This window comes from Pygocentrus nattereri, chromosome 20 (genome assembly GCF_015220715.1).
Source record: "Pygocentrus nattereri isolate fPygNat1 chromosome 20, fPygNat1.pri, whole genome shotgun sequence".
Lineage (NCBI taxonomy): Eukaryota > Metazoa > Chordata > Actinopteri > Characiformes > Serrasalmidae > Pygocentrus > Pygocentrus nattereri.
The window spans coordinates 9,636,197-9,654,744 of NC_051230.1; the positions used below are offsets into that span (position 1 = coordinate 9,636,197).

Sequence of the window (18,548 nt, forward strand, 5' to 3'; positions counted from 1 at the left end):
TTTTGTTTTCAGTATTAAGGCAGACAACTCGATTTACTGATCTACTAAGTAGCTACAAAAGGCTTTCAGAAAACATTGCTGTTCATGCTCATCATGAAGCTGCTTCTGTGCTGTAGGTGTGTATCTCTGGATGGTCTGGTGGTGGGAGGTGAGAAGCAGGGTCAGATGCAGTCAGACAAGCTGATTGGACACATGTTGAAGAGCCTGGCGCAGCAATACATTACTGCCAGAGATGACATGCTGCTCGCTGCACGCTCATCACCTCTACACGGTAACATAGACTAATGTCCACTCCAGTGTGCATTAAAAAGGGTGATGTAGTGATATCATAGTGGTAAAACAATCGGGGCATATTGAGAGTATTGTCAGTACTTTGACAGCATGGACCGACATCATGTTTTCTTAAAGGTGCTGTGTTTGTATGTACCTGAATGTCTGTAGGTGTAGTAAGTGCTCTGCAGCGGTGTCTGCTGGAAGTGCCTGGAGTTGTGGCTGAAGCTCTGGACCACAGCATGACAGTAGAGATACTGTCCCTGCTGGAGAAGATCACTTTGCTGTTGCTGGGCGTGCTTTATGGAGACCAACATGCTGAAGACAGAGGTACTCGCACACCAGCCGCTCAAAGACGTGAATGGTTTTGGGAGGTCAATCAAATATGAATAAAGAGTTTGTGTTTGTATACTTATTACTGTTGGTTTTTGCTCTCCTATACAATCCAAGCTTAATTTTTGTCTGTTCCAGAGATCCCCCCGTCCTTTTGCGACATGGGAAATGCCATAAGCTCTCTGATTAGTAAAGGTGGGACAGGTCAGGCAAGGTTGGATGAAGAAGGGGAGGAGAATGTGCTGCTATCTGAAGAACACAGTCTGGTTCTGACCTGCTGCTGGGTCACACTGAAGGTTGGTAGAGGCCTGGAAATGGAATCAGTTCTCCTAAGTACCTCATAAGCTAAAGATAAAGATTGTAAAGCATATTCTGTAATGTAGTTTATAATGATTACGTTGCTATATTGTTTTCCTAAAATCATGAATGCATAGGCTCTAAAATATGTGGAATGAAGTCTTTGATGAACCTTACTGTTTCTAATTTTGCCTTTTAATATTCAGTATACATGTCTTTTTTCTTGCAAAGGAAATGGGGATTTTTTTGGGCTCGCTGGTGGAGAGAATTCTCTCAGTGCCCTGTAAAGACACACCACTGCTAACTGTGGAAGACCTGCAGAGGGCATCAAAAGTTTTCACGGACATTATTCTCAAATGTAGACACTGGGTAAACATGATTTACAGCTTTAACTTAATTTTGATACAGTTTCAATTGCACAATTGATATTTTTAATAATGTTTGCAGGCAAGTATAACTGTTCTTACTCCACCACATTGTGCTTCAGTGTTTAACAGCATGTTACCTTCTCTGTCTCCTGCAGGGGGCAGTGGAGGGCTGCTGTATTGGATTCACTAAGTTCTGTGCTGCTCTCCTTGCCAGTTCTGATCCAGAACTCAGAGAGATTCCTGGCCATATACTACAGCAGGTACTTTACCAAGCAGAGCTTTTTCATATTGATGCACTATTTCAGGAAGTCTGACGGCTGAGAGTGAGCACACGTCACATGTTCAATATTCTAATTGACAGACACCACTGATCTGAGGAGTTCTGAGACTTTTAATGGCTTAGTACTTTTAGTGTGAGGATATCACAAAAACCGGATGAAGAATAAGAGAACGGATGAAGAATAAGAGCTAATTAACAGACACTTGAATTTAAGAAATGTGGAAGTTGAGAACTGAATAAGATCAGTAATTAGGTTTCCATAGACATTGTATGTGTGTGTGTGTGTGTGTGTGTGTGTATATATATGTGTATATATATGTGTGTGTGTATATATATATATATATATATATATATATATATATATATATATATATATATATATATATATATATGTGTGTGTGTGTGTGTGTGTGTGTGTGTGTGTGTGTGTGTGTGTGTGTGTGTGTGTGTGTGTGTGTGTATGTATTTGCACATTAAATAAAAAGCTTTGATACAAAAGGCAAATATTGAATACAAAACAGGCATAAAAGTTTGTACACTTGCAAAGAATTGGAATCCAAACACATTTGATGAATAAATAATGTAAATGTGAAATAGAATAAAGTCATGTGACTGCTCTCTTGGAGTCGTGTATACAAAGTTTGGTGAAAAGCAGTAAGTACCAGTGGACAAATGTAAATAGACTTTTCTTATCAAAAAGAAATAGCCAGTAAACAGACAAAGGGTGCGTCAGTTGATTAATTAGAGCTGGTCACATAAAATTTTGACTGTATCAAGTGTCAGCCCATATTATTTATTGCAATGTTTGGTTCCACTTTTTATATTGTCTCTAATAATTGTGTAGTTACACATGAATACCATATGCAACAACACTGTAACTACTGATGACTTAGTAAATGTTACAAGTGGATTAAAGTAGTACAGCCTTACTGTGTAATACACATGTAATTACACATGTGTGTCAACTTCAGTTTTGACTACACAGTTATTAGAGACACTTAATATAAAGTAGAACCCAATGTTTCACTCCTTAAAATGAGTTAATTTCCTCTATTTTCCTCTTTCCTTGTCTGTGCAGGGTCTGAATGTTCTTCAGTCTCCACGTGCCACCTCAGTGACGAGACGTGCAGCAGGGCTGCCCATGCTCATTCTAGGCGTGTTAGCTGCAGAGGAGAGTGGTGCTTCTCGGCCTCTGCTGGCCCACAGTGTGAACACCCTGTTAGAGACTGCGAGGGCCCCTGTGCCCAAAGACTGGGACCAAACAGTTGACCTTCCACAGGTACATCCTCGCTATTCATCATTATAGTTATTCAGCATGCTTCTGTACTTTCCATAACCATATAATAAAACATTTATTACCCTGACTGAATTACGCCACTCTACACTCATGATTCTTTTTGATAGGAGGAGACTAAGTGCAGGTTGGAAACTGCATTATAGGGGGAGAATAAATAGTAAATGTATTGACTGTTTGATTTGATAAATTTATTAACTGAACCGTTATGTGTTCTGTAGTTCCTCTCATGGTTGCAAGCCATAATGTCTTCTGCCTGTCACCGTGTCAGCATGTATCCTATTAGAGCTGCTCAACAAGTGTGGGGAAACAACATATAACAAGCTATATCGCCCCCAACACTTCCTATAGTGTATTGCAGTCTGTCAGAACAGGGGTTACAAAGTACTGGTCTGAGTTTTATAGCTTCATACATCACATATGTATAATTGATCTTTAAATACATCCCACAAATTTGTTTTTTCCATTTGCTTCACCCACCAGACATGAGATGTACCAAATCAGTTTAGGCTGTTGTTAAAGGCAAAAAATATGTGAAGAACCATTAAAACAAACACCTGTTGCGGTATGAATGCTACTCACTGATCAGGCATGGTTGTAATTTAGTTATAACTTGGCTGGAATTATCAAACAAATCCACTCAGAACTAAGACTTTACTTCCTACCTTTGCCAGCACTTCACTTGCAATAACTTGCATGAAGCAGAAACATCAGTGCTATCACTATATAATTTCATGCAAATTTACTGTTAAATAATAATAATAATAATAATAATAATAGTAATAATATGGAGTACTTTGTTTTTTAGGTAATTTTTCTTCTGTAATAATCAATGTGTAATTGACTGACCCTTGCAGTCCTATGACTGACAAATGCAGAACACATGACGTTCACCGATCAGGCATAACATTATGACCACCTCCTTGTTTCTTCACTCATTGTCCATTTTATCAGCTCCACTTACTATTTAGATGCACTTTGTAGTTCTACAGTTACAGACTATAGTCCATCTGTTTCTCTGATACTTTGTTAGCCCCCTTTTATCCTGTTCTCCAGCAGCACTGCTGTGTCTGATCCCCTCATACCAGCACAACACACTAACACACCACCACCACGTCAGTGTTGCTGCCGTGCTGAGAATCATCCAACACCCAAATAATACCTGCTCTGTGAGGGTGCATGGGGGTCCTGACCACTGAAGAACGGGGGAAAAGGGGGCTAACAAAGCATGCAGGGAGACAGATGGACTACAGGCTTTAATTGTAGAACTACAAAATGCACCTATATAGTAAGTGGAACTGATAAAATGGACAATGTGCATAGAAACAAGGAGGTGGTCTTGATGTTATGGCTGATTGGTCTAGAGTGGCTAATAATGAAATTGTTGACATCTCTCTCTCTGTCTCTCTTTCCCTCTCTCTCTAGGTGTGTGCAGTTCACACGCTGCAGACGCTGATGAGGGGCTCCAGTCTGGGTTTGAATATTCTTCAGTACGCCGCTGCTATCACCATGCTATCTCTCACACTCCTTAGCTCCCCCTGCTGGGCCATGAGAAATGCTGCTCTGCAACTCTACAGTATGTGAGGCCTGCTGCATTATGGAGCAGCTTTGTCTGTACATATTTTACCAGCAAAATAGAATCATCACTAATTTTTTTCAGCTTGATTGGTTAATGCCACCGCCAGATTCAGTAATCTACAGTAAAAATGTATTGGATTATACTAATGGTATTATTTCACTGGTTAAGTTAAGCTGTCAGTGTTGTTAGTGAATGGGATAAAACCAAAGGCATGTGGTTGCATGCATGCAGTGATAAGAACACAAAGAGTACAGGCTTTTAGATCTAAACTAAAAAAAAACCTTTACTTCCTTTTATTAATTCATTGTTGTTCTTGACCTTTTATTCCTCAGGTTCTCTTTGTACTCGGATGTTGGGTCAGCGGCCTGCTGGAGAGGATGTCTCCGCCCAGTACAGCATGTCTCCGCCGGCCTTCTTCAGTCACTACCCTGCCCTGCAGCCCTTCCTCCAGGTAGCACTAGAGAGTGCAGCCGCGGATCTGCATGAGAGCAGACTGAGTCTTCATCCCTCCCTTTACCCTGTGCTCACACTGCTGGCCAAGCTTCAGCCTGGAGCCCAGGAGCAAACACGGTATTGGTTAGAAAGAGCTTGGCTGAATTGTGAATGACATTACCATTAACAAGTTAAGACTCACTTGTGTTAATACTTTTTATTATTTTATTCGGTAAAAATACAGTTTGTATTGTAATGCTGTAAACTAGATTCTAATAGGTATTATAAGTATAGTCTTATGCACAAGTTTGAAAACCCCAGTCAAATTACATGGTTTGTTGACACATCCACAAACATAAATATGGTATTTTTCCTCAATTGTAGTGCACAATTTCTATTTATTTGCTGATTATAACATACTGGGGGGACATACACTCACTGGCCACTTTATTAGCTGCACCTTGCTAGCCTTAATTCTTTGTGGCATACTTTCAACAAGGTGTTGGAAACATTCCTCAGAGATTTTGTTTATTTATTTGAATTGCTGTTGCCTTTGTATCATCTGGAACCAGTCTGCCCATTCTCCTCTGACCTCTCACATCAACAAGGCATTTTCGTCCACACAACTGCCGCTCACTGGATATTTTCTCTTTTTCGGACCATTCTCTGTAAACCCTAGAGATGGTTGTGCATGAAAATCCCAGTAGATCAGCGGTTTCTGAAATACTCAGACCCGCCTGTCTGGCACCAACAACCACGCCACATTCAAAGTCACTTAAATCCCGTTTCTGCCCCATTCTGATGCTCGGCCTGCACTTCAGCAAGTTGTCTTGACCACCTCTACATGCCTAAATGCAGTGAGTTGTGGCCATATGATTGGCTGATTAGCTATTTGTGTTAACAAGCAATTGAACAGTTGAATAAAGTGTCTGGTGAGTGTACATTAAATTTTGCACAACCTGCATTTTCTCTTTTTTTTCTTCTGCAGTATGTTCAGTTCAGCATATTAACAGTAATATTAACTGCAATACATTGTGTAGAAGTTCTTAATGTGCTGCAGGTTTTTGAAACCTATGAAATAGTAGCAGTATCATTGAATCTTAGAATCATTTTGTATAAACATGTATCTGCAGTAAAATAGGTTTTATATTGTTGAAAATGATGCTTCCAGGCTTTTGAATGGTAATTGCAAACTTTTAGGATGGCAAGGTACAAAGTATACTACAGATACATAAGGCAGAGAGTCAGCATATGCCTGATCAAACTGTATTTTCTAATCCCTCAGAGACCCTGCCAGACATTCAGGGGGATGAACAAATTTTCATTCAGAATACTGACACCAATCTGCCCCACCCACTCACTCACACCATTGTCACACCACTGTCTTTTATAACATGGAGAGATCTGTTTACCCATCTTTTAGACAGTTTTAACAGGAGATGAGGAAATGTAGACGTTACTGAGGGAGAATTATTTTTGTTGAAAATGATTTCTTCATCTTTTCCTCAGCGCTCTGTCAGACTTCCTGCCTCCGTTACTCCAGTTAGCCGCTAGCCCAGTCTATGCAGTTAGAGTGATGTCATCCAGAGCCCTGGTTGCTCTGATACCACCCATTGAGTATGTGGGAAGCGTCCTGCGGTTGGTGAGAGAGCTGCCAGAGTCACCGGACACCCCATGCTGTCACAACCGCGTACACGGCCAACTCCTACAGATAAAGGCCATCCTGGTCAGAGCACTGCACACTGGCAAGTGAGTACGCCATACAGATGGAGCTGGTGGAGAAACAACTGTTCTGACAGCTTCTGACAAAGATGTTCATAGCGTTTGTTGTGTGACTTTATTTTTGCTTGAAATGATTGTGTGTAGTTCTTCCCACATAACATCTATGTATATTTGTATTAAATGATAACACTGTATTAAAGCTTGACAAAAGAAAAAAAGATGATTTTACGCCAAAACTAATTGCAAGCAAAATAAGCAGGGCAGTCTGACTCTGAACTAATCAGAACTCCGCCAATAATGTTCTTTGCAGCAATCAACACAGTGAAAAATATTCCAAAAAAGGCCATTACAAGCTCTTTTAAGTAATACTAGGATTAGTTGAATTTGTGAACGCACATTCCTGGAGGGACTGTCCTCTCCAATGATGTGTATTTGTTAAAATAACTCATTTTAAAGTTTTATGGGTTTTTTGTTTGTTTGTTTGTTTTTTTAAAGAAAAAACTTCTTTTTCAGAAACTTTTCTCTTTTCAGACTTCTTAAGAAGTCTCTTGACTGAGGTTTATTATGTATTTGGATGATCATTTTGTGGACTTGTAGGTTTGAAAGAAGGCATTTTTTGTATTTAAGTTGTTGTCATTGAATTGTAAGTACAAAAAAGTGGCCATTTTTGCTGCTAGGTGCTAATCTCTAAAGCGTCTTACTGTCTACAGCCCTTGTCAGTCCTCTCTCTGTTGTGTGGTGGAGGATTTGGAGGCCCGGCTGTGGCTCGCTTCCCCAGAGCAGCGGTGTCCTCTAGTAAGGCAGGAGTATGTGTCTGCGGTGAGGCTGTTGAAAGAGAACTGTTCTGAGACATTCCTCTCCCACCTGTGCTCTCTGCTGCTGGAGGAGATACATCGAGCTCCACACACACTGGAGGTGAAAAGAATGCTACGTCAGCCTTCTAATTGAACCTGTAATTGTCAAAGGAAAGTTGGAGTGTTGCAGAAAACAGAGGCTATATACTGTTGTTCAAGATTTGATTCACTTGTCATGTGAATGATTATTTGTTTAGAATAATTGTGTTTATTTTTTTTTAAAGTTATACACAATAGATTGATAAATATTCTACATTAGACATTAGTGCTATTTTTAAACATTTTAACTGATATGAAGCATTCTAGATATTATTTTTATTATAATTTGATGTTATTCAACTTTCTCAGTCACTTTGGTCATCACATTTTGAACATCACATTTTCTTTGTCTCCTGTGATGTTGCATTATGTTGCATGATGATACTACTGCCATATTAAAACCATTTGACATGTTCACCTACAGCGATTTGACATATTTGACTTGTTCACCTGCAGCGATTTGACATGGTCACCTGCAGCGATTTAACATGTCACTTTATACATTACCAGTATTAAGCTGTACACCTTCTACCTCGTACTCATGCTGCTGTGTTTCATGCTGCTGTTATTTGCACTTTCTATTTATTGTTTATTGTTAATTTTTGGAGTTAACTGGGACCTTGAGTACACTATTTTGTTCCACCTCATGTACTGCGTGTGATGCGAATGCCAATAAAGCCTTATCTTCATCTGCAAATTGGTTGGAATTTTTCAAAATGCAGATTCTAAGATTTTGAATAATAATTCCAGGCTTTTGAATGGCAATGTAGAGATATCTGAAATAGCTCAAAGATACTTCAGTCTACTGATTTTCCGTTCCTTGGAGCTTACAGGCTTTGCACGTGTATTATGTGAGATATTTTCAACTTAACTTTCTTCTTCTTCCTTAACTTTTTTTTGTCCCACTTTTTCTGTTCAGCTTGGTTCCGCCGCCTTCCACCAAAGTGCAGTGTACTTCCTGTGTGAAGATCCAGAGTGGGTGTGCCAGGTCTGGCAGAACCTGTCCAGTGAGAGCACAGTTGCACGGCTGTCCTTAGTCAAGTGGGTAAAAGAAGGGAGGAGCTTGAGAGGAACCAGCCCACAGAAGGTGGTAATGCGAGCACTCCAGGTGAGCATTAAGGTTTCACCTAACAAACACTGTAGCTAAACTATGCAGACAGAGCTATTACTTTTGTGTAATTTCACTTAAGGCAACATGTTTATACATAAAGGGCCGATTGTACAAGTCCAGATTAAGTCTAAGCATAGACTAAAAATGTTTTTCAGTGGTGATTCATTGTTGACATTGGGAGTGAAGTCCATGACTAGGCTTAATCCATGACTGGGAAACTGGCTCAGTTCAAATTTTCATTCTGTATGTCATACATGTTTTTCTATAGGGTTTTGGGCACAGTAGTTGTTCTATAATTGAATGTGGCAAGGGCTTAGCTCTTTGGCATGTGGTAGTCGGTTTCTCTTTATTATTTTACTCATCACAATGGAAGGAAATTAAAGCTGTAGAAATCCACTGTAATATATTGCTCAGAGAGGTTTAAATCATGCTGGAGATCTTTGGTCCACTGCTTCTGTTCTTACCTGATTAGGGTGTATTAGCACAGCTATTGTCCAGAACAGAATGGGCTTGGTCTTGGCAGGCATTTACGCCCTGCTCTCATTGTGAGGGAGCTGTTTGTAGTGAACTTTCACCCAACTCACACACATAATTCAGAATTCAGCTCTCTGTGTATCACACTAATGGCTTTATAATAAACCTTATCAGGCTATCACATCTCCACAGTCTCAAAGTGTTTCCATCCCGTATGTTGAATGTTAGGTGATGTTGTGAAAGGGATTTCTGTGCCATAGAGCTAAAGACCTTGAGCACTGCACTTTACTACATTGTGAATCTATTGTGTACAATGTGCACTTAATCTCACTACATGTACATGTAGTAGTCTACTTGCTTTCATGCACTTGGATAGAAGTGAACAAATAATCTAACCTGCTGTTCTAAAATTTTTCTTAGAGTTTTGATTGTAGTGGTTTTGGTAGGCCATAGGCAAGATCAGCTGATTCCTGGCTAGTTAACAGCTTCTTGCTGAAATGCTGTGCTGTGTGCAGGTCAACCTGAAGGAGGCGCTGTTGGACCAAGATATGGAGTACAAAAGAGCGTATTTAACAGCACTGGTGGAAGTCATGACACCACATGTTTTGGGTCTAGCAGAGCCTGGGCCTTTCCTCTGTGTACTGGAGGAGGCAGGGATGAAAGACTGTGTGGATCTTCTGCTGGAGGATCTGCAGGACAATAGAGGAGGACCAGAGCTGCTCTCGCAGGCTCTTTGTGCTGTCAGTCTGCTCCTTTCTCAAAGGTGAGTTTCCCTATAGGTTGTAATCTCAACACTAATTAAATTTTAATATTTTGGTATACACTGAATATGAGTAGGAAAACTGTTTATACAATAATGTAATGAAGCAGATTTAAACATGCAAAAATAGCTATTTTGAGTAAAAAAAAGGACATCTTCATTTTTATATCATTATTAAATGATATGTAAATGTATTACCTTCCAAAACTGATTCATCTGAATTACCATTTTTACAAACCTTGTAAATACTTCTTTTAAGTACATTCTACTTTTCTAAGGTTATTTTAGAATACTGTGCAAAAGTAAGATACTTCCCTTATTTTATTTAATTTCCAGTTTAAAAGGCTATTAAGTACAAGTTATTGATTTTTCAGGAGAAAAATATTTCCAATGAGCTCAGATATAAGGTAATCCACTTCCTTAAGAAAGGCAAAGCCAAAGGAAAATAAAGGAAAAAACTTGTTTCCAAAACTGGAGTTTTAATAAAAGTAATTAAAAGATCAAGAGAAAATGAAACTTCTGGCAACCATGTAAGACCTGGTAAACCTCCAAAACGATCCCCATCAGATAAACAGCACTTGCATCAGATCTGAAAAAAATCCACAGGTGTTTCTGTCCATCCCTCTGCTGTGAGCAGACAGATCAGTGCTATGAGTCTGTGTAGCTTTCAAGAAGCTTTTACTGAGGAAAGGAAATAGATGGAACATCATGCTTGTTTTCAGAACAAAGGATGAAGGCCTCAGTATTGTTGAATATGTTTGAGATTACTTAGATCATGAGAAGCAGAAAATGGAACCAACATTTAAGACTGAAGTTTGGCAGTATGGAAAAATATCCCTGCAGATTTCTATGGAAATATAAAACAAGCCTCCCGAAAAGGACTGGAAGCTGTAGTAAGGGCAAGGGCTGGACACATTAAATACATATATACACGTGTGTGTGTGTGTGTGTGTGTGTGTTATCCTTTTTATCCTGAATTTCATAGATGATATCTTTCCTATGGTGGTAGAAACATGCATCTCTTTATGTATTTCAGTATGGACCTGGCCCTGCTCCAGCGCTGGTGTGCGTTATTGGAGACGCATAGGCATCCTGAAGCTCCTGAGACTCTGCGACTGGCCTGTGCTGAGGCTCTAGGCCTGAGTGGTGCTGCAGTAGTGACCAGGAGCCTAAGGGGCAGCCCGACTCTAAAGACCCTCAGCACAAGGTGAGTTTCTGTACATATGCATTAAAACTCAATTCCTTTGAATTTTATCCATCTATGTTTAGGCCAAGTAAGTCAGTTGTTCCATAGCATATCTCTGTTCTGCACATTTTAGTGTTGTCCTCCTCGCAAACCTTTGATGTGTTGATGTGTATCAGGAATTGCGAAAATATTTTCAAGTATTGTAATGTCATATTTTTATTGTGTTGCCACCCTCAATGTAGCTGTTGATCTCATATGGTTCTGTGAATTAAAAGACAGGTCAAGGACCAGTTCTATGTACTTGCCTCTTCATCTCAATGACACTAAAACCATTGTTTAAACAGTGTGGCTAAAAACCACTATCCACTCTGTAGCTCATGCTGCTTATCAGGTTCCTTGATGTCTGTATCTGATTTCCACCAAACAGCCATCAGTTTGTTTGCAGTTTGATAGCATTTAGTTTCTGTAGTTATTGTGGCAGTCAGTGGGCTGCACATCAGAAAGAGCTGTAAATGTGGAAGTGTGTTTGTGTGTGTTGGAACAGGCTGATCAGTGTAGGTGTGCATCTACTTCAGGATGAGAGTCAGCAGGTGAGAGCCAAGGCAGCTGTCTTCGCCTCTGTGCTCTGTCAGTCTGAAGCAGGCGGAGCCACACAGAGCTGCTTTCTCATGCAGATCAACCAGTCACTGCGTTCACTGCTGGACCTGCTTCTGAGGGAATTGTGGGATAGCGATGGCATTGTGGAGGCTCTGGTGTGCCATCTTCCAGCATGTGATCTCAGTACAGTATTGCTGGAGGCCAAACGCACTCAGTGAGTTCTCAACCCCTCCCCCTACAGACATATGCTTACTGTGGTGTTCCTACTTTTTTTATTTTATTTTAAGAGTTTTTTCATTGCCCATACACTGCTATAACTTGCAACTAACCTTAAAAGAATGAAACAGCAAAAAATCAAAACTTTCCCTGGATGTAGTCACTCAGCCAAATTTTGTTTCTTCAGTTCTTAGTGCTGCAGCTGCAAGGCTAATGTATCTAAGTAAGTCAGTGGTCACCCAAATCTTTTCAGTTAATGTACCCCAAAAACTTCTCTCAGCCCACTCAAACCATGCCCAGGTGTTCTTTAAGGTCTCGCAAACTTGTCACTATGGTTTAGGACAAAGTGTGACTTATGCCCAATCCCATTTTTTATTTGTACCCATACCCCTTGTTTTTGAGTTGCACCTTGCCCCTTGGAACTGAATTACAAGGGGTAGTCGTTGAAATCTTACAAAATGGGACAACCCTCAAATTAAAAAAAAAAAAAACTGCTTCGTTATCAGGCTAATAGCAGTGCTCTGTAGGTGACCCTGCCAGTCTGATAGTAGAGGAGCATTAAAGTTCAGCAACCTCACTGCTGGCCTTTAGTAAAATTTAGGGAATCATATGCCCTCAAAGATTATCCACCCCTACTCTTGAATAACATGAAGCTGAAGTCAACTATTCGCCAACATTATTGTCCAGTATGTTCAATTCAGCAAAAACACATTAATTCTGCATTAAAATGTTTAGGATGTGTGGAGTTATTTTCGCTTAGAAAATCTCCAATATATCTAATTTAACCAGGTTAAAATATAACTAAAAATAAATATAAAATAACTGTTCACCTTTCATTTTTAAATTGAATATATATGTGTATATGTCTATAAATAGAAAGTATAAATAACAAGCATAATATATAACATCTGTATGCCTGCATAATGTATATGCACAGGCAGGGGAGTCAGAATTAGGCTGTCTACAGTGGCTTCCCAGGGTGTTTAACTACACAGTAAAGTTTTGTTCATTTTTTAGCTCACATTGAGTCAAACTGTATCCTAAACCGCACCGACAAGTCTGTGCAACCTTAATGAAGATCTGGAATGTTATTTAAGTGAACCAGGGTGAGAGATTCTTTTTATTTATTCTATTAAAAACACACTGTGTGTGTGTGTGTGTGTGTGTGTGTGTGTGTGTGTGTGTGTGTGTGTGTGTGTGTGTCCTAACCATTGAAAGCAGGTGTTCCAATCACTTCCATGGCCACAGGTGTATAAAATCAATCACCTAGGCCTGCAGACTGCTTCTACAAACATTTGTGAAAGAATGGGTCGCTCTCAGGAGCTCAGTGAATTCCAGGGTAGGATGTCCAGTTGTGAAATTTCCTTGCTACTAAATATTCCACAGTCAACTGTCAGTGGTATTATAACAAAGTGGAAGTGATTGGGAATGACAGCAACTCAGCCATGAAGTGGTAGTCCACGTAAAATGACAGAGTGGGGTCAGCAGATGCTGAGGCGCATAGTGTGCAGAGGTCACCAACTTTCTGCAGAGTCAATCGCTACAGACCTCCAAACTTCCTTCAGATCTGATTAGATTCCTAATCTGTGGCCTTCAGATTAGCTGAAGAACAGCATAGAGAGCTTCATGGAATGTGTTTCCATGGCCGAGCAGCTGCATCCAAACCTTACCTCACCAAGCGCAATGCAAAGCGTCAAATGCAATGATGTAAAGTGCCGCCACTGGACTACAGCAGTGGAGACATGTTCTCTGGAGTAACCAATCACACTTCTCTGTCTGACAATCGCCAGGAGAACAGTACTTGTCTGACTGCATTGTGCCAAGTGTAAAGTTTGGTGGAGGGGGGATATAGTGTGGGGTTGTTTTTCACAAGTTGGGCTCGGCCCCTTAGTTCCAATGAAAGGAATTCTTAATGCTTCAGCAGACCAAGAGATTGTGGACAATTTCATACTCCCAACTTTGTGGGAGCAGTTTGGAGACGGCCCCTTCCTGTTCCAACATGAATGCGCACCAGTGCACAAGGCGAGGTCCATAAAGACCTGGATGAGCGAGTTTGGTGTGGAAGAACTTGACTGGCCTGCACAGAGTCCTGACCACAACCCGATAGAACACCTTTGGGATGAACTAGAGCGGAGACTGTGAGCCAGGCCTTCGCATCCAACATCAATGTCTGACCCCACAAATGCGCTTTTGGAAGAACGGTCAAAAAATCCCATAAACACACTCCCAAACCTTGTGGAAAGCCTTCCCAGAAGAGTTGAAGCTGTTATAGCTGCAAAGGGTGGGCCAACATCATATTAAACCCTATGGATTAAGAATGGGTTGTCACTCAAGTTCATATGCTTCTGAAGGCCGATGAGCGAATACTTTTGGAAATAGTGTATATACACTCCTTGCATAGTTCAGTCAGTAATGAGTCAGGTTTACCTAGATCTTTCAAAAGGGCCATTCCACTGAACTGAATTGCTAGTTGCATATGTTCATCAGTGAGATAATACAAATAAATGTAATTCATGAGTATATCAACAATATCTTAGCAAGCTAAAACAAGCGCATGACATTTTCCTTAAAGAATCTTCCCTATGATTGTGCTAATTATAAAAGGGATCTCAAATTTCCCAAAATCTTAGTCAGCTCATTTCAATGATATGCTGTCTATATGGGCAGTGCATTAGCTACATTCTTAATGCTTGTCTTGCAGGATCAGATTGGTTTCTGTGCGTCAACATCAACCTTTGCTGCTATGCTGTGTTCTGCAATAATATGCCTGTAAAGTTGCAGGAGCAATATCTTATCATTTATTTAACGGCAGTGTCCCCTGATGGCAACAGTGTCTCACCATAACATGAAATGATATCTGTAATACAAACAGCTGAGACCACAAAAGAATTTTTTTGAGTAGAAATATGACTCACCTTACATTACATACAGCAGATAGAAACAGAGAGGGCAAGTATGCTGCTCAGATGACCAAGGATAATCATGTCTGTGGGTACATTAGACAGGAAGCGTATTTGGTAAAGTGGTTATATGAAATCACTTCCCTTTCATTTTTCTTGGACAACAACTGAGCAGTATTTCTGTATGGTGTAGTCTGAGCCATACTCAACAGTAAATGCAGCCGAAAGCATGTCAGAAACACTTTGTATGATCCTACAATGCATCAGGAGAAACAGCAAGCACTTATTTATGATTTTCACTTCTCTTTTGGAAGATGCTCCAAGGCTTTAATATAACACAGGCTTTAATATAACACAGGGAATTAATATTCATTTCAAGATTATGCTGATGCGTGATTTGCTTCATGCATCTGGAGGTGATCAGCTATGTTGGTTTGTTCAGTCTGCTGGAGTTACTTGTGTTGTGTTTGCTCACCAGATGCAGCAGTCTGTACGAGCAGGACGAAGCGAACGTGTTTTTGGAGCCCTCAGTCATCTCAGAGACTGTGCTTCAGTACCTGCTTTGCCTGGCGAAACGATACCCAGAATCCCCTTCTCTTGCATGCCATCTGGATCAGTGGGCAAGTCAGAGTGCAGCCTCAGTCAGAGAGAACCTCGACATCTGCATGAGGCTTCAGTTAGGTAATTCTGACAATATGACCGTAATATTTCTTCTACGTCTTCTGTTTGAGTTTCTGAATGACTGGTTCCTCTGATTGTCTTCAACCATCTTGTAGCTGGTCGTCCTTTTCCTCTTATACCTTCAACTGTTCCATGCATAATGCTCTTTTCCTCTGTGTTTGATCTCAGAATATGTTTAAATTGAGCGAGTTTCAGTTTGGTTATCTGGACTTTGAGTGAGAGGAGAGGCTTGATTTGTTCATTTATGCATATTCTTTGCTGTCCAATTTACTCTCAAAAGTCTTCGCCAACACCAGAGTTCAAAGACATCTGTATTTTTCCTGTCTTGATTGTTTATTGTCCAGCTTTCACATCCCTAAAAAGAACACAAAGAAAATCAGTGTGGATATTTCTGATCTTTGTAGAGAAAAATCATTACATTTGATTATCTTTGCAAAGTCTTTCATCCTTGCTTCGTTGTTTATGCCCATTTTTGTTGGATTTCTCGAGTGCTGGATCCTCTTTTGTTAATAATTGATTCAATAAGGCAAAAGCTGTCTGCCAAAAACTAGCATTTAGTGTTATTATTTGTGCTATGCAACTTTCTGTAGTGCAGCATTGTATCTCTCAGCCTCATCCGTTTGCCACCCTCTTTTTAGTTTTTAAACATGATAATCTCTAGAGACTCTTCTAGACCAATAGAAATGGTCCCAAATTACTTGCATTAAATCATGGTATATTAACTTTAAGTCAAGAATGCTCCCGTCCCCAAAATGACTGTTTCTTAAAATAGTTGCAATATAATGACTTAATTGAACAGATGGATCATCAGTTAAAGAACTGTACACATGATTAGTATGAGAATGAGTCTCTTGTGTGCTTTCTAGGTGAGACACTGGATCCTGATTGGTTGAGTTTGCTGATGGAGCCACGTTTCCATGGCGCCCTTTGTGGCCTGTATACCAGAGCTGCTCTCCTCCTGCAGCTCCTCAGAGTCTCCGATAACTTCCAACCTCTGCTTGACCCCTCGACCTTAGCCCAGGACCTTCTGGATTCACACAAACGGCTGAGCCTGCATGGAGTCTTCCTCTCAAACACCTTCATCCCCTCTGAATTGAACTGCTTGTAAGATTACGATTGAAAGATCCAGACACTTCACTGCAGGGACGCTGGGATTGTTGTGTTTACCCATCCACAAGAGAGTGGCCTAATCCATTTCAGATCAGTCTTTTGTAGTAGTGGTTATCATGTGGGATCAGTTTTAAAGAATATTAAAAAAAAAAAACCACCCATTCAACCTAAAGAGAAATTATAGCGCGCTTTGTTAGGAGTTGTGAGATGACACTCCGTTAACTGTGGTAGTGTTGTGAGCTAATGTTAGTTCAAATACTCAACAAAACTACGCTCACTCTGTACTGTCAGTGTGATTTTCATACATAAAGTATACATACAGTTTAAAGTTCAGCAGAGCAACAGTTGCTATGAACGGATTTGTGGGTGAGCCGCAGATAGCTTAATAGTGGTGCAAGTCTTCACAAATAGGTTGAGAGCCACCTCTCTTCCTACATGCAGTTTTAGAGAGTGTGAGTACTGAATGGAAGAGGCAGAGCAGATATGATTCTGAAAAGATAGTAATGATGCTGTGCATCCTGCAGACAGAGTTACGTAAGATGCAGGCTAAAGACTGTAGTAGTTAAAGCAGACTCACATTACTGTGGATGAAAGCCAGGGCATGACTGGGGTTGCAGCCAAGTGCCCTGTCTACACCGGTCACTGTGCTACAATTGTATGTCCATGTCGGTTATTCTACATATTGAATGCTACAGTCAGTTCTGTGTGAATGTGCCTATAGCACATCTTTTCAAGTTGAAAACTGAAATGCCCACCTAAATAACTAAGTTTATGCATGTACATTTTAATACGCCTCTTTTACATGGTGTTTTACATACTTGAGTGCTTTAAAGTACCTCCATGAATCTTGGGTGAAGACGGCAAAGACTGAAAAGAGAAGTTGCTTAATGGGAATTCTATTGATGTTTTTGTTATTGTTTGTTTGTGTGTGTGTGTGTGTTGTGTGTTCAGGTTTGGAGACATAACTAGTCTTTCAGAGTGGTTTGATGTGAAATGAGGGTGCTCTATCAAATTTAATACAAATATTAGCATTTATTATGCAAAACCATGAGTGAACCTACAAGTGTCCTAGATTTTAAAAAACAGTTTTCTTTGGGGAGTATTTTGCCTTACCCTGCAATACCCCTTTACCATGAATAATTTTTTTTATATGTATCTTATGACTACTGTAAAACAATGTGTCAGGCATCAGACAGCTTATTCATAACCATTTCATATAAAAGTTTCTGTTAGGGTGCTTTTAGAGGATTAAGCAGGATCTCTTTAGACATCTGGTTCCTATCACCATCACTGTTAACAATTCTGACTCTGCAAGTTTCTCCAGAACGAAACATTTCACAATGAAACACTCTAAATGACTTTGTTTATATATGAATGCATTAATTATCAGTGGAAATCAGTGGAATTCCCCTGTAGTACTGTTATTTATAATTTTTATATTTGTCTAAGTTTTTCTATGAATTTTGATTCATGTACAATACATGTAGAATCTGATACATCAATTAAAATTTGATTTATTTTTTATTACTGATGGCTTGTGACTGTTGATTGTACCACTCAACAAGCATGTCACAGTTAACCTTTAAGTAGCAGTGAGGGAAAACTAGTTTAATGCCGAGCTCTGAAAACAGCATTGTGTTGTTTTTATGAATGTATTACAACCAACGTTGTTTTTTTTTCCTGAGATGTTTAATGTAGTTTGTCTTTTTGAAGCAAATCACATGCGTTTTAGGGATTGACTGCAGAGCTGCTGATTGGATTTGTGGTTTTATAGCATTATGTCTGATGGCTGGCTGTGAACAGAGCTGTGGTGTGTGGTTGAGCTTTCAGAGCTCAGAGTGCTCTCTTTCTCTCTCAGACCGGTTTCAGCTGCCCTATACCAACCCACAGCATCTCTACCCCCCTCCTTCTCTTCTCTCTCACTGCTTTTTCCCCCCTCTCTCTCTGTGTTTCTATCTCTCTCTCGATCTCTCTTTCTTTCTCTCCTCTGACTGCTTTCTTCTTTCTTTTGTTCTATTCTCTCCTCTAACTGCTTTCTTCTCTGT

General features: G+C 40.0%; 1 protein-coding gene across 2 annotated transcripts in view; it reads left to right on the plus strand.

The window, feature by feature from the left end:
* The window catches only part of si:ch211-225b11.4 (thyroid adenoma-associated protein homolog), a 30,204-nt gene extending 12,174 nt beyond the window's left edge, over nt 1-18,030 (plus strand). For both annotated transcript variants that reach the window (XM_017725418.2, XM_017725419.2), the window contains 16 exons: nt 117-271; nt 442-600; nt 742-899; nt 1,132-1,269; nt 1,424-1,528; nt 2,627-2,827; nt 4,268-4,418; nt 4,754-4,991; nt 6,363-6,602; nt 7,286-7,490; nt 8,388-8,576; nt 9,569-9,816; nt 10,850-11,020; nt 11,544-11,810; nt 15,191-15,393; nt 16,260-18,030. In XM_017725418.2, the coding sequence (XP_017580907.2) occupies nt 117-271; nt 442-600; nt 742-899; nt 1,132-1,269; nt 1,424-1,528; nt 2,627-2,827; nt 4,268-4,418; nt 4,754-4,991; nt 6,363-6,602; nt 7,286-7,490; nt 8,388-8,576; nt 9,569-9,816; nt 10,850-11,020; nt 11,544-11,810; nt 15,191-15,393; nt 16,260-16,501 (3,070 nt within the window). In that variant the 3' untranslated portion in view covers nt 16,502-18,030. The remainder of the gene's footprint in view (nt 1-116; nt 272-441; nt 601-741; nt 900-1,131; nt 1,270-1,423; nt 1,529-2,626; nt 2,828-4,267; nt 4,419-4,753; nt 4,992-6,362; nt 6,603-7,285; nt 7,491-8,387; nt 8,577-9,568; nt 9,817-10,849; nt 11,021-11,543; nt 11,811-15,190; nt 15,394-16,259) is intronic.
* The last annotated feature ends 518 nt before the right edge of the window (nt 18,031-18,548 follow it).